Source organism: Thrips palmi, unplaced genomic scaffold (assembly GCF_012932325.1).
Source record: "Thrips palmi isolate BJ-2018 unplaced genomic scaffold, TpBJ-2018v1 HiC_scaffold_7, whole genome shotgun sequence".
NCBI lineage: Eukaryota > Metazoa > Arthropoda > Insecta > Thysanoptera > Thripidae > Thrips > Thrips palmi.
The window spans coordinates 9,322,536-9,335,246 of NW_023144634.1; the positions used below are offsets into that span (position 1 = coordinate 9,322,536).

Below are 12,711 nucleotides of genomic sequence, written 5' to 3' on the forward strand. Positions count from 1 at the left end.
GGCCCGGTGTGAATCAGCGTCACGCCGATTCGCAGCTGTGCCCGGCGGTGTCCGGAGGGGTGGGGTGGGGTGGCGGTTTGGTGAACGCCGAGCGAGCGGCCCGCGGCAATGGCAAAAACAGCCGGCGTTTGGTTTTCGGCTCGGCATTCCCCGAGGACGACAAGCACGCCCAGCTTTCGAGTCCCGCTGCCGACTCCCGCCGCCCCGTGATGTCACCGCCGGCCAATGGCGGCGTCCGCTCGGGGTCACGTGGCTCCCGACGGTGGCTCCGGCGGCCACGGCGGCCGGCCGAGCGGTGCCGAGCGAAGCCGAACGGCGCCGAACGGAGCCGAGTAGGGGGGCGGGTAGCGCTGCGCCGTCGGCTTGCCGTCGGCCGCCGCCGCGCCTCGCCGTCCGATTGTCAGTTGGCATTTCCCCGTGCAGCCTAACAGACGCGCCGCCCGTCGCGACACCCAAGTGCAGTCCAGTCAGTCCAGACACCTCTCTCTCTCGTCCCCCAGTGTCCGTTCGGCAGTTTCATGAGCGGAGAAGACATGGCCAACAACAGGGCAACCAAGTCTGGATTTGCCGCCGAGGCGCAGAGGAAGGTGAGCTGGGCTCCAGCTGGGGGTGGTTGTGGCGGTCCGGGACGGCCTTGCTGCGCGCCAGGCGCCGCGCGGGGGGTTGGTACAGCACCGCGATCTGGGTCACTAGTCCGGAGTCTGCGCTGGGCCTGGCTCTAGGCCTGGCGGGCACCCCATTGTGGGGCCCCGGCCGATTTGTTTTCGATCTGCCTGTACCGCCAGCGCTGCATGGGGCAGACACATCAGCCCGGCGGTTCGTCGCTCTGTCTCTCTCGCACCCGTACGCAGAGCCTTATGAGTGCGACAGAGACAGAGCGACGAAACGACTCTTCGCTCGGGCGCGCTGCCTTTGTGTTGTCGCCAGTTGGGCTTTTCTCTGACGTTTGTGGAGGTGTGTGTACGTGTGTGCGGGGCACTGCGGGGCCAAGGCAGGGTCGCGCAACAAGCCGCACTGCGTTCGAAAGTTCGAACGGCGCCGAACTCTCTCTCTCCTCACTGGAGACGGTCTCGGTGCGCGGCGCCGCGCCGCCTCGGACGCCGCGCTGGAGAAGCATGGAAATGAGACGATGCGGGTTTACTTTATTGAGTGGGTTGCGTGCTGCCTACCCCCCGTACCCTCCGCCCGGGCATTTACATAGTGGGCGTGGGTGGGTTTTGTTGTTGTTGTTTTTTCGAGGCGTCAGGAGAGGATTGGGGTACCGGAGGTACCAACACGACGGACACGCCCCACCGTCTTGCGTCACGAGGACGGAGAGGAGGGTCCTTCGCTGCGTCAACATTATCATATGAATGAGCGTGTGTGTGTGTGTGTGTGTGTTGTCATTTGGCCGTCCAAAGGGCGTCGCCGTTGTCGCTATCATGGTGTGAACGACGCCGTGCCGTGCCTGGCCGTGCCGTGCCGTGCCCTGGGTGGCATTCCCCTTGACGGACGGGTTGACGTGGACCTGGCGCTGCCCGGGTGGCGGCCGCCTGCGGGGAAGCTCCATGCCGGTGGGAAACCGATGGCCGATCGTCTTCCTCGCCAGCGACAACGGCCGCACTGGATTTTCCCACGGTTTCTTCCCTCCGAGTATGAAAATTTTCGACTTGGTGGCAATGGTATCCCCGCAGGGCACGGCGCCGCCGCCCGGCGCCCACGCGGCGCCCTGCTGGCCGCGGAGTGCCGCGGGCAGCATCGCCAGACAGCTGGACGGGCGCGGCCCTGGCTGTCCGGCATATTATCGCCGGCATTATCTGTTAATGGGTGACGGATAAGTGGCTGGATGTATAGATAGGCCATCGGCTTGGCTGGACGCGCGGCGCGGCGCTTGTCTGGACGCGACTGAAATTGTGACCGCGGCCGCATCGCTCCGGACAGTGTGCTTTCGTCGCCGGCTCTCTCGCTCGCACTATGGGGTGAGGGGCGGGGTCGAGAGAGAGGCAGGGCGACGCGAGCGGAGCACCGTTCGGAATGAAAGGTGCGCTGCAGCTGCGGCCGTCGTGCTGCCCCTCGGCCTGCTCGGCGTGCTCGGCGCTGCAGTGTGGGTGCGCGGTGCGCGCCGTGGCCGCTGATTTCCGACCGCGCTGAATGCTTGTCGGCCCCGGCCATAAATATGAAATATGGTCCGAGCAATTAACGGTGGTGTGCACAAACTTACACGTATGCGCGCTCCAGCCATGCTGACAGGATGAGAAATTCGCCAGGCAGCGGTACAGTACGCAGTGGGCCAGAAGACCGGTGGAGGCGGCCGAAACCCTAGATGCGTTTTGAGCTCCAGAGTCGCTAAACAGGGCTAGAACCGAGCGTGTGACCCCACCAGTGGATTCCTCGTTCGGAGAGCAATCCATTGGTGCGGTCACACGTTCGGTTCGAGTCGCATTTAGCGACTCTGGAGCTCAAAACGCGTCCGGGATTTTGTACCGCCTCCACCGGTCTTCTGGCCCCCACTGTGCGGCGCCTGGCGGCGCGCGCCACCGAGGGATCTCTCTTTGCTCCGCGCTGCTTCCTGACCTTTGTGGGCTCGGGTTCCGGATCGCGAGTCCCTTTTCCCTCTCTTCTAGGTTAGGTACTGGATGGGCACGAAGGGCTCGGTTTTGTCCTGTCGTTCGTCTCGCCGGATTCGAACCGGCCGGAGCCGGAGCGGCGTGGCCGATACCCCCCCCCCCTCGAATGCAGCCTGCCCCGCCGGTTTGCCCCCCCCCCCCTCCCGTTCTTTTTTTGTTGCCGGGCCCGTACCCGCTTTCAGCCTTCGGTCCTCGCACAGTGACCCATTTGCTGGACCAGCGTTGGGTACGCGACTCGCGGGGCGGGGCGGGGCGGGGCGGGGTCCCCAGCAGTGGCGTAGCCATCCCGCGCGCTTCCCAGAGGTTCAGCCGCGCGTTGGGCAGGGAATGACCCCCAGGCCGGCCGTGCACGCCGTGCCTACGCCGCGCCCAGCCTGGCTATGACATCACTTTAATCTTTCGCCCATCCGTTCCGGAAGCGAGGAGCGTTTTCATTTGGCGTGCGTCAGAGGCGCCCATCATAGCCACCTCGACGAGTGCCCAGGACGGCCAACAACGCCCAATGAGAAATGTCTTAGCCTCAGTCTCGCGTCTCGCGAGAGCTAAATGGTGTTTTGTTCCGCACAGTAGGCCAGGCGTCACAGTGTACCTCCTGGCCAATGTGAATTCCCGTGGGGCGCCGCGCGGTGCGATACTGCGGTGCCCATAGTCCTCGAAGTATTCTAGGACCCCGGCGATACCGCTCCGTGCCGGGCGCACGCTTTGCGGGGAATGTCCTGTACAGTTGGCGTCACTGCGAGATTACTTGGGCACGGCGTGGGCGGTGCTGGGCGCGTGGCAATCGGACCCGGAACACGAAATAGAATGCGCGCCGCGCGGTGTCGAACCCGTGCCCGCGCCGCCCTCGTCGACGACGAGTGCGAGAGAGACGGCCGTGAGGCAGGCCGCGCTAGCCGCGACAAAACGGAGGGATTTGTTGTGTCCGTTGGCGGCAGAGGGCGCTGGCTGGCTGGGCTGGCGCTGCTGATAGTCGTCGGAGTCGTTATTCGAATGGAAGGCAAGGCGGAGCGCGCACCGCGCACCAATGGCGTTGCCCTGTCATCCTGCGGCCGATAACACTCGACACTAATGGCCGTCGGCGCCTCACAGCCAAGCCAAGCCCAGCCAGGACTCACCTGGAGAATAACGTGGCCGTCACACACCACACACACACACACACACACACACACACACACACACACACACACACACACACACACACACACACACACGCTCACTCACACAAACACGCGCGAGAGCATTGACGGTTCCATCATGAGAGGTGAATCGTTTGGACGCGCTGGGGCCACAGACGCCGGAGTACAGCTTGAGTGTGTGGTTCTTTTCAAAGTCGTTTTGCTTGGGCCCCTCACGCCTCTGGCTGGCCCCAGCGCTCCGCCGCGGCGGGCTTTGACATCAGCCTACAGTGACCACCGTTGTGTGTGTGTGTGTGACCAGGCTGGGCGTTATCATTATCGCGGCGACACACTGCCCTTGGCAACGCGCTCCAAATGCCACGCCACGCGCTCGCCGAGGTCGCCAAATGACTGACTGTCCGCGGAGGAAAGACTGGAGGCGCGTTTTCTGCCGCCGAGTTGTCGGCAGTGTGGCCCACACTGTGGGGTTTGCCGTAGGGGCGGGGCGCCGGGGGCTCTTTAGCCGGGGCGGCCGAGGCTGAACCGGCCGACTGAGCTGAAGGATGGGCGCGCCGCGCGCCAGGGTGTTTGCTAGGGCATCGGTCAACAAGTTGGCTTGCGCAGACACGGCGCGACCTCGCTACCGAAGGGCTTCGGACCCACCTGCCCTGCCGGCCATTCGGTCGTCGAAGAGCAGGCCGGGATTTCGAGCAAAGTCGCGCGGCGAAGAAGCAAGCTCTGCGCTCCGACCATAGTCCGGGGAACTTGAATGTTTTGTCCGTTTTTGCCGGCGCCTTGCTAAACAGCTAAATTCTCTGAACGTGGACATCGTCGTGTTTTTCTTCCGCCGCGGTGTGCCGTGCTCTCGGGCTCCCTTGAGATAAGTACCGGCACGCCCCGCCCCGCCCCGCCATGCCGCGGACTGCCCGTTGGAACACCCGTTTCATATCGGTCGAGTATAATTCCAAAGGATAATGACGTGATCCGCGCGCCAGACGGTAGCTCGGCGGGGATATTTCCCGCACAGAGTACCAACGTTTCTCGCCGTGAAATTATGTTTCCATATCAGCAGTGCGGGAAATTTCCCGCCCCGTTGACGGAAATTTCCCTTGAAGGGATACGGTTTCTGTGTGTGGCGGGTCGCAGCACAGTGGGGCGCCGCGGGCCACGCCTCCGCCGCCACGCCCCCTGGCGACGTGCCCTGGGTACCCTAGTGGCGCGGTGCTGTACGGTGTAGTGGACGGGGCCCTGCTTGGGGCGCGGCTTGGGGCGCGGGGCGTCGTAAGTGCGCCACAGGAAGCAGAAGCCCTACAAGGGCAACAGGTTGCATACCAAGCGGGCGGGGCGGGGCGGGGCGGGGCGCGACGCGCGTTGCATGTGTCCCCGTTTTTTTTGAGCCGCTCGGATAACACGAGGAATCACCCATTCAATCGGCCAGGGCTCGCCGTGAAATCCTGTTACACGAATCCAAGGGGCTTCGGGCCGCGCCGACGGCGTGCCGCATTGGGGCCGCGTGGCCACCGGCGGCCAGCACGCCCTCCACAGAGGGGCGTCCGATTGGCCACTCGCAAGCCTCGCGCTCGCGGGTTGCCCAGCCACGCTCTACTGACAGTGCAGGAGGCGGGTTTGTCGGAATGGGCTGCTTTCGAGATGAGGTCGGAGACTGGCCGGCTTGGCGGGGCCGGCGGGGCCCCTCGCGGTGCGCGCCTTGTCACCCACCAGGGCGCCGCCGCGCTGCGCCGCCGATCCATATGGCTGATATGGGCGTGGCCGCGTGGGGGGGGGGGGGATAGCACGCGGATAGCTGTAGCGGATAGCGGTCCGTTCCCATAGCACTGCCAGCATTGCCCGGCATTGCCTGCGACGCGGCTCGCTTGCCGCGCCAATCGCAACAGGAATTCCCATTCTAATTTGTGCGGGGCTAACAAGGGGATCGGAACGCTTTTTGCGGTGCAGTGGGCCGCACGCCCCAAGCCGAGTCGGCGGCCCGCTCGTGCACTGCCCTAAGGGCGGCGCGGTCTCTCCGGGAAGTTTCCTTCCTCCCCGACGGCCCGACTTGTTGCACTGGCTCCTGGCCTGCCTGGCCTGCCTGGTCACTCACCCCGTCCGTCGCCGGGGAGCCCAGGCCAGGCCGAGGCCCAAACGGCCAAACCGAACTGGTCCAATAACGTCCAATTCATCGCCTGGACGGCGGGGCGGGGCGGGGCGGGGCGGAGCCTGGCAGAGCTTGCTTGTACCGCCGCCGGCAGAACAAGGCCTCTGCCCCGCCCCGCCCCGCCACCCCACGCATGCCTGTGCGGGCGCGGCGCCGCGGCGGCCTGGCGAGGGTCTACACCTCCTCCGGGGCCTAGAGACACTCTACTTGGGTCGTCCTGGGCAGCTGAGGTGTACTCGCTGCGACTACACTGTATTCTTCTGCCCCCCGCCAGGCGCCATGGCCCCTTACGGTGGAGGCAGGGTAGGCCGTCCCGTCGAACAAGGGTGCACCGGGACGGCCTACCCGCCAGGCGCCCAGCCGGCCCTTGTGGGGATTGAAGTCCCCGGCCGGGGCACTGTGCTTCTGCCAAAGAGCAGTCCGTTTTAGTCGCTCTGGTTGGAAAGACGGCGCGAAACCGCGGGCCTGGTGCGCGCCGACGACGTGACCGCCTGTATTCCGAGCCGACGGCTGAGGCTTGCGGCTTGCAGTGTGCTTGCAGTGCCACTGGTGCCGACGCGACGGCGCGACGGTTTGCGTTCGCCCGTTCGCCTCGGCAGGTGGTTAGTCACGAAGCGGGGGCTGTCCTTAAACGCGCCTCGCACGCACGCACGTGGCGCGGCGAGCCGGGTGTGCACCGCCACTTTATTTTCGACGTCTGTGATTCCCGCGCCAATCCGAGCAAGTGCGAGCTTCTGCACGTCGCGTGTGATTATTCCCAGCGATGGTCGTGCGTGACGGCGGCGGTCTCTCTCGCACCCCCGCGGAACGCCCCGCGAGTGCGACAGAGACGGAGCGCGACGCGGGTCTGCCGAGTTTGGCCCGGCTGCGTGCGAAGCGCCAAGCCAAACAGACGCCTGTGGAAGGCCAGGCCGGCCAGGCCGGGGGGCCTCGGCAGAGCCGGCCGAGAGGTTCCGGACGCGGACCCGGCGTGCCGGCTTGGGCCACGTCACCGCATGACATCATATTGGAGCCGCCGCCCCCCGCCCCGCCCCGCCGCCTCGCGCCAAAGACGCAGCTAGGACGCCGTGCCGGCTGGCAAACCGCGGACCCAGCCCCCCCCCCCCCCCCCCCCGCCGGGTCGGGTGGTGTGGCTGGGCTGGCATTGCTACGCGAACGACGCCTTGCCTTGCGATGGTGTTCAGCGGACGACGAGTGCCGGAGGTTACCGCGGGGTCGTCCGTTAGCGCGCGAGCGGCAGCAGGAAGGGGGAAGTCCCTGGTTCGAGTCCCAGCCAGCGCACGTTTGTTTGCAGCCCTTTAGCGGCCGGCTGGCGGCGGAAAGGGCGGGGGCGGGGGGATTTGAACCCGAGACTCGATTAAGTGACCGGCTCTGTCTTCCGTTCCGTCCCGTCCATCAGTGCGCCGAGGGCTGTGGCTGATGAGCGAATGGCCGGCGACCGTGGCGAAGGCGAAACGGTCTCTGCCGTTCCCGGGACATGTACGGCCGTGTGGGGCCGCGCAGGGTAGGGCAGGGCCTGGCTGGGCCATAGCCAGCCGCAGGCCCCGGGGCCTCTCCGCAGCCTCTCCGCTCCCCGTGGCGGCGTGGCCCTGGACGCGCGCAGGCGACGTTGGCGACGTGCGGCTCGACGTGAGGCACGCTGCCGCCGCCGAGGACGTACTGCAGGCACGGCTGGGCCTGGGCACGGCCGAAAAGGCCTGGACCGTGTCGCGTACACTGTGCGAGGACCGGGCAAGGTCTAGCAGTGTTTTTGGCGGTGTGGTGGTTCTTGTGAGGACTGCGAGGGCGGCGTCGGCGTGGTCTCTGGCGAGGTTGACGCGCGGCGGCGGCGGCAGCGACGGCAGCACATCAAATTCTGGGGCCGAACGGCCGCGCAGCCGACTTAATGTGGACTTAAGCCCCCCTCCCCTCTCCCTGCCGCCAGGGACCGCCGTCGAAAGGCCTCCTCTCGGGCACTGTCGGTCGGGCACTCTGGCTGGTCCTGGTCCAGGCGGCGGCTCGTACCCGGCTCGTGCTGCTGGCTGTCTCTCTGGCTCCTTGAGTGCGAGAGAGACAGAGCGGGCCGCTGGTACTCGGCCGGTACGGGCTTAGCCCACCCTCCGCTGGAGGCTCCAGGGGCCCAGGTGCCGCGCGGCAACCATGGCAACAGCGCGGCGGGGCGAGGCGGGCGAGGCGGGCAAGGTGCCCGTGGTGCGGGCCGGGCCGGCTGCCGTGGAGGTGCCCGTGGTGGCCGAGGTGGCCCAGGCCCAGCCCGCACTCGGACCCACCCAATGGAAAGGGCCTCGGCTCGTGCGCGTTTCGGCCGTTGCGGGTAGAGGCGGGCGGCAGCCCCGGGGACAGGTGCACCCGGGCTGGCCTCCCCCGCCCCGCCCCGCCCGACACGCGGCAACAGCTGGAAGACGAGCAGGCCGATGATGGGGTTGGTCGCGCACTGTTCGCGGTGCCACGCGGTGCCACGCAGTGCGTGCGGGTGGACTGCGTTCACCACGAGTAACTGTCGGGGGAGTAACGTCGCGGTTCCGTGGCACGCGTCCACCCCTCCTCCCCCTCCCCGCGCACCGCCGGGCACGGTGGGCAGGACCAGGAGTAGGAGTCGGCGGTCGTTCGACAAAAGCAGAACGAAACAGAACGCGCGTGCTAATATGGCGTTGTGGTTTTGCTAAATGAATGGGCGTGCTGTGGTGTCTCGTCCTGCCAGGCCCAGTCGGCCCGGTCACCACGCGACCAATCAATGACGCTACGTTACACACTCGGCAGGGCACGGCACGGCACACAGCCCAACCGGCCGCCGCTGGCTGGAAATGGTAAAGGAAAACGAGGTGCAGGCAGCGGGCAGGACTTGGCGCGGTGTGACTCACGTCTAGAGAGCTCTCCGTCTCTGTCTGCGACACGCGAAACGTGATTGAGTCGGCGGCGGGGCTACTTGCACTGCCAGTGTTACGTACAAGGCGAGCAATGAGCCCCACGAAGCACCGCTACGCTGTTAGCTGTTACGTGCGTGGCAGTGCGTGGCTAGCCGGCTGCCACCATTTGTCCACCACCTGGCCTTGTCGGGCCTCGCGATAAGCGATAAGCAGGCTAGCGCGTGATAAGAAGGGGTTGCGTTGTCACCGCCCCACAGGATGTAGCAGCGCGTAGCAGCGCGTGATCCCTTACAAGGGAAGGACCGTGTTTCCGGGGCGGTGCGCAAGGCGCTGCGCCGTGCGCCTCCACGTGGCACGGCCATGGCGCTGCCCAGCCCACTCGCGGGCCTAAAGGTCAGCCCTCGCGCTGTCTCTCTCGCTCCCGCTGCGCGTCCTGTGGACGTGCGAGAGAGACGGAGCGACGCAGCACTGGCTTGCAATGCGCCTGCTCCTGGGGGACACGCGCCGCGAAATATTGCCCCGGCACGATGCTGCTCGGGGCTCTTCTTCTCCTTCCCGGGGCCTTTTAAAGGGGACACACTGCGAGTCGCCCGGTATGAGTTGTCGGGAGCGTCCCGAACTGAACCGAACGAACCAACCGCCTGGCTGGCTGACTGGCTGGCTGGCTCGCCGGCTGGCCGGCCGGTCGCGGGTGCCTCCATGTATGGGCAAGTGAACGGTCCCAACGGTCCCCAACACTCCTCTCTCCCTCCCCCTCCTTCTTTCTCTCTTCTCCAGTGCAGTGGGGCCTGGAGCCACCTCCGCCCACCTCAACTCGAGGTGAAATTGGGACGCGTTGGTCTTGAAGGTGGCCTGGAGCTGCCTGGATGGTGCCCGGCCTTGTTCAATAAAGCAGATGAATGGATGTCGAATAACTTTAAAGAAACGGAGACACGCAGGCCACTAGGATCGCCTCTATACGATGGGACGCTAGTTGGTTAAATTCAAATGACTGATGACACTTGCCTTACTCTTTCCATTTTTTTTCTTTCCAGATCAACAGCAAGTACAGTGAAGAGCTGGCTCAAGAATGCCTCGAGTGGATCAAGATCATCACCGGGGAGAACTTCAACACATCTGGCGACATGGACAACTTCTATGAGATCCTGAAGAACGGCACTCTGCTCTGCAGGTGTGTCTCTATCTGCCCATTTCCCTAACCATTTTGCTAAGGAAACATTGACTTATAAAATCTGCTTGCAGGATGGTGAACTGCATCCAGCCTGGTTCAATCAAGAAGATCAATGAAAGTCAAATGGCATTCAAGTGTATGGAGAACATTGATGCATTCCTGAAGATGGCTATTCAGATGGGAGTTCCTCCTCAAGAAACTTTCCAGACTGTAGACTTATGGGAAAGGCAAAACCTCAATTCTGTGGTCATCTGTTTGCAGTCCCTTGGACGGAAGGTAAGATCTAGTTATTTTTAAATTGATTTTATTTTATGAAATTTTGTATTGATCAACACATTTTATCCCTTCCTCAGGCGCACAACTTTGGCAAACCAAGCATCGGACCTAAGGAAGCTGAGAAAAATGTTCGTCAGTTTACCGAGGAGCAGCTGCGCGCGGGTCAAGGAGTCATTAGCCTTCAGTACGGAAGCAACAAAGGGGCTAACCAGAGTGGAATCAACTTTGGCAACACCAGGCACATGTAAAATGATAGATCCAGTCATTCTGTTGAGAAACACCTTCATTAGATTAGTTCCAGATATTGCTACTCAGACCTTAGATAAAAGAGAATTGCCAGTTCGAAGTAAAAAGTTAAATATGGCTATCGTGATAACTTAAAAAAAGATTGGACTGTGAAAAAGAAAATTTTGGTGATGAGTACGATGGCTGTTGTTTCTATTTTATGACTTATTTTGCTGTCTGTTTACTCAGCTTTAAAATTTAACTTGCAAAATTAGAAATACTATCTCTTTTAGTATGATAAAACTTGGAAATGCTGTTTGGTTTGTGGCACAAACTTCATCAGGCTGTGACTAAAAGTGTGGTCTTTCCTACTAATATTTTTGTAGAAAATGTTTCTTTTGCCACTTACAATCCTATTTTCATAGAAGCTTCAAATGAAATTCCATTGATGCTTGTCAGATGACTTTTGGTGAATATACTAGAATGTCTTCATCTCCTTAATCATTATTGATGATAATGAAGTGTTTCTCTACTTGTTTTGTAAATGCCTAAAATTTGTATGTTCTGCCCGTATTATGGTTATTTATTTTTAATCCTATCAGTTCATAACTTTTGTAGCCCCTAATTTTACTTTCTGTATTGCTTTGGGTAAATGATGAGAACGCACAAGGATTGGCAGATGGCCATGTCAATACAAATATGTGCCAATTATTCTAGGATTTATCTTCTTTTGAAATTTTTGTTTTCCTGTATTTGTATGTATATTATTTTGTACTGCCTGTTGGCTTTTATTTTTCTGTTTTGCCCATGTGACTACTGGATAGCTGCATGCTTTCTGTTAACCTTTATTATTTCTTTATTATTTCATGATCCCATGACCTTCATTTTCTTCCTTTATTGTATGAAGCTGATTGGTGCTAGAAAGGTTAATCTACTTCAATGTGGAAAAAAAAAGTTTTTAAGGTATAGACCAGACCAAGACTGGAAACTGATAGAATCAAAGTGACAAAGTATTCTCTATAGTTGATGTCTTATTTTTAGTAGAACTGCTACCGATAAAATACATTCCTATGTCTTCAGAGTTCCACGATGAATAAAAAAGGGAAATATAAGATATTCATGTACTTGAAAAGTGGTTAATCCAGAATCCCATCCCACATCAAAAATAATACACAAACCAAAACTGAGAATTTTTTTTTTTAAGGATACTGCTATTTACATAAAACCATATCAAACAAATCGACATTACACAGGGAACAAAAAGTCAAACTAATCTCTAGATTTGAAAGCAACAGCTAAAGAGAGAATGGGTTGAATGGTAGGTTGTGATTGGGTTTAACTTTTCTCCGTTGCTTTTCTTCTTCCAATTTCTTGGCACGCTTCAACATTTCTTGAACGTCTTTCCTGCAACAATCATTGATGGAGAATGTTTAACAAAGCACTTCACGCTTGAATTTGAGGGGGGAAAAAGTCTGTACCAACCTAAACGGAGCAATTTGCATTTCATCTTCTAACTGGCAGTCCACAGGTTTAATTGGTGTCACAGGCGAATAAATGCTTCGTCTAACAATCGAGTCATACTTGCCTAGATCTTCTCTGAGTTTTGCCACGGAGGCTGCTGGTATATCAAACTCATACAAAAAATAGCTGGAATACAAAGAGTTAAAGTTAGATGCAGCTGCAAGAATACAAAGTAGCACTGAAACAAAGGGAAACATCTTACTTTGCTTGTTTAATCTTCTGGCCGTGGCTTGTCATCCTATATGGGGTGGGGTTCAAGCCCATGTTGTTGAGCTTCCTGATGATGCCCCCTTCTTGAAATATAAGATTAGCAGTGGTCTTCAATGCTTGTGCCAGTTGGTCCTAAAAGAGAAAATCGCACAGAAATATAATACGGTCCAATAAAAGAAAACTTGATGTTCATGAATGAAAGCTTGGTGGAACTGTTCAGGAGCCACAAAACATAGAAACAAATAATGATTTAACTCACCCTTGGTAACACTCGATAAAGAATGGCTAATTCGTAGGTCGGCATCTTGACAGACCAATACTTATGAACCGGAGACTTATTTCAACATAAAACCCTTCAGCTTAACCTGTACAACATAAACATCGTGCATTCACTCGTCTGCTGGGTGCTGGGATTCGGAGAATGAAAAATTACGATGCGCGCTCCTATGAAAAATAAATATGACCTAAATTAATTTTCGGATGCAAAAAGCACAGCTCTCGACCAACTAGCTAGTATTTGGAATTATCTCTGGAAATAGAGTCCTCGGCGAAGCCTACTAACTCTTAG

At 59.3% G+C, this 12,711-nt stretch overlaps 2 protein-coding genes across 2 annotated transcripts; one reads left to right on the forward strand and one right to left on the reverse strand.

Annotated features, from left to right (window-relative positions):
- Positions 1-384: 384 nt before the first annotated feature.
- Positions 385-11,536, forward strand: LOC117652231 (myophilin). The gene is made up of 4 exons (XM_034396972.1): positions 385-587; positions 9,775-9,911; positions 9,983-10,187; positions 10,265-11,536. Exons 1-4 carry the CDS (start codon positions 519-521, stop codon positions 10,433-10,435), a joined length of 582 nt encoding a protein of 193 aa, XP_034252863.1. The 5' UTR covers positions 385-518; the 3' UTR covers positions 10,436-11,536.
- Positions 11,537-11,591: 55 nt separating this feature from the next.
- LOC117652232 (probable 28S ribosomal protein S6, mitochondrial) lies at positions 11,592-12,565 on the reverse strand. The gene is made up of 4 exons (XM_034396974.1): positions 12,403-12,565; positions 12,136-12,275; positions 11,895-12,059; positions 11,592-11,816 (listed from the first exon to the last, which is right to left on the reverse strand). Exons 1-4 carry the CDS (start codon positions 12,445-12,447, stop codon positions 11,708-11,710), a joined length of 459 nt encoding a protein of 152 aa, XP_034252865.1. The 5' UTR covers positions 12,448-12,565; the 3' UTR covers positions 11,592-11,707.
- Between the last annotated feature and the right edge of the window lie 146 nt (positions 12,566-12,711).

What these genes read in the sequence shown, in the direction of transcription:
- LOC117652231 (XM_034396972.1), top strand. Translation starts at nt 519, where the DNA reads ATGAGCGGAGAAGACATGGCCAACAACAGGGCAACCAAGTCTGGATTT. An exon ending in AACGGCACTCTGCTCTGCAG is followed by an intron (nt 9,912 to 9,982) that starts GTGTGTCTCTAT and finishes ATCTGCTTGCAG; the next exon opens with GATGGTGAACTGCATCCAGC. An exon ending in TGCAGTCCCTTGGACGGAAG is followed by an intron (nt 10,188 to 10,264) that starts GTAAGATCTAGT and finishes TCCCTTCCTCAG; the next exon opens with GCGCACAACTTTGGCAAACC.
- LOC117652232 (XM_034396974.1), bottom strand. Translation starts at nt 12,447, where the DNA reads ATGCCGACCTACGAATTAGCCATTCTTTATCGAGTGTTACCAAGG. An exon ending in TTTATCGAGTGTTACCAAGG is followed by an intron (nt 12,276 to 12,402) that starts GTGAGTTAAATC and finishes TTTCTCTTTTAG; the next exon opens with GACCAACTGGCACAAGCATT. An exon ending in ATGCAAATTGCTCCGTTTAG is followed by an intron (nt 11,817 to 11,894) that starts GTTGGTACAGAC and finishes TGATTGTTGCAG; the next exon opens with GAAAGACGTTCAAGAAATGT.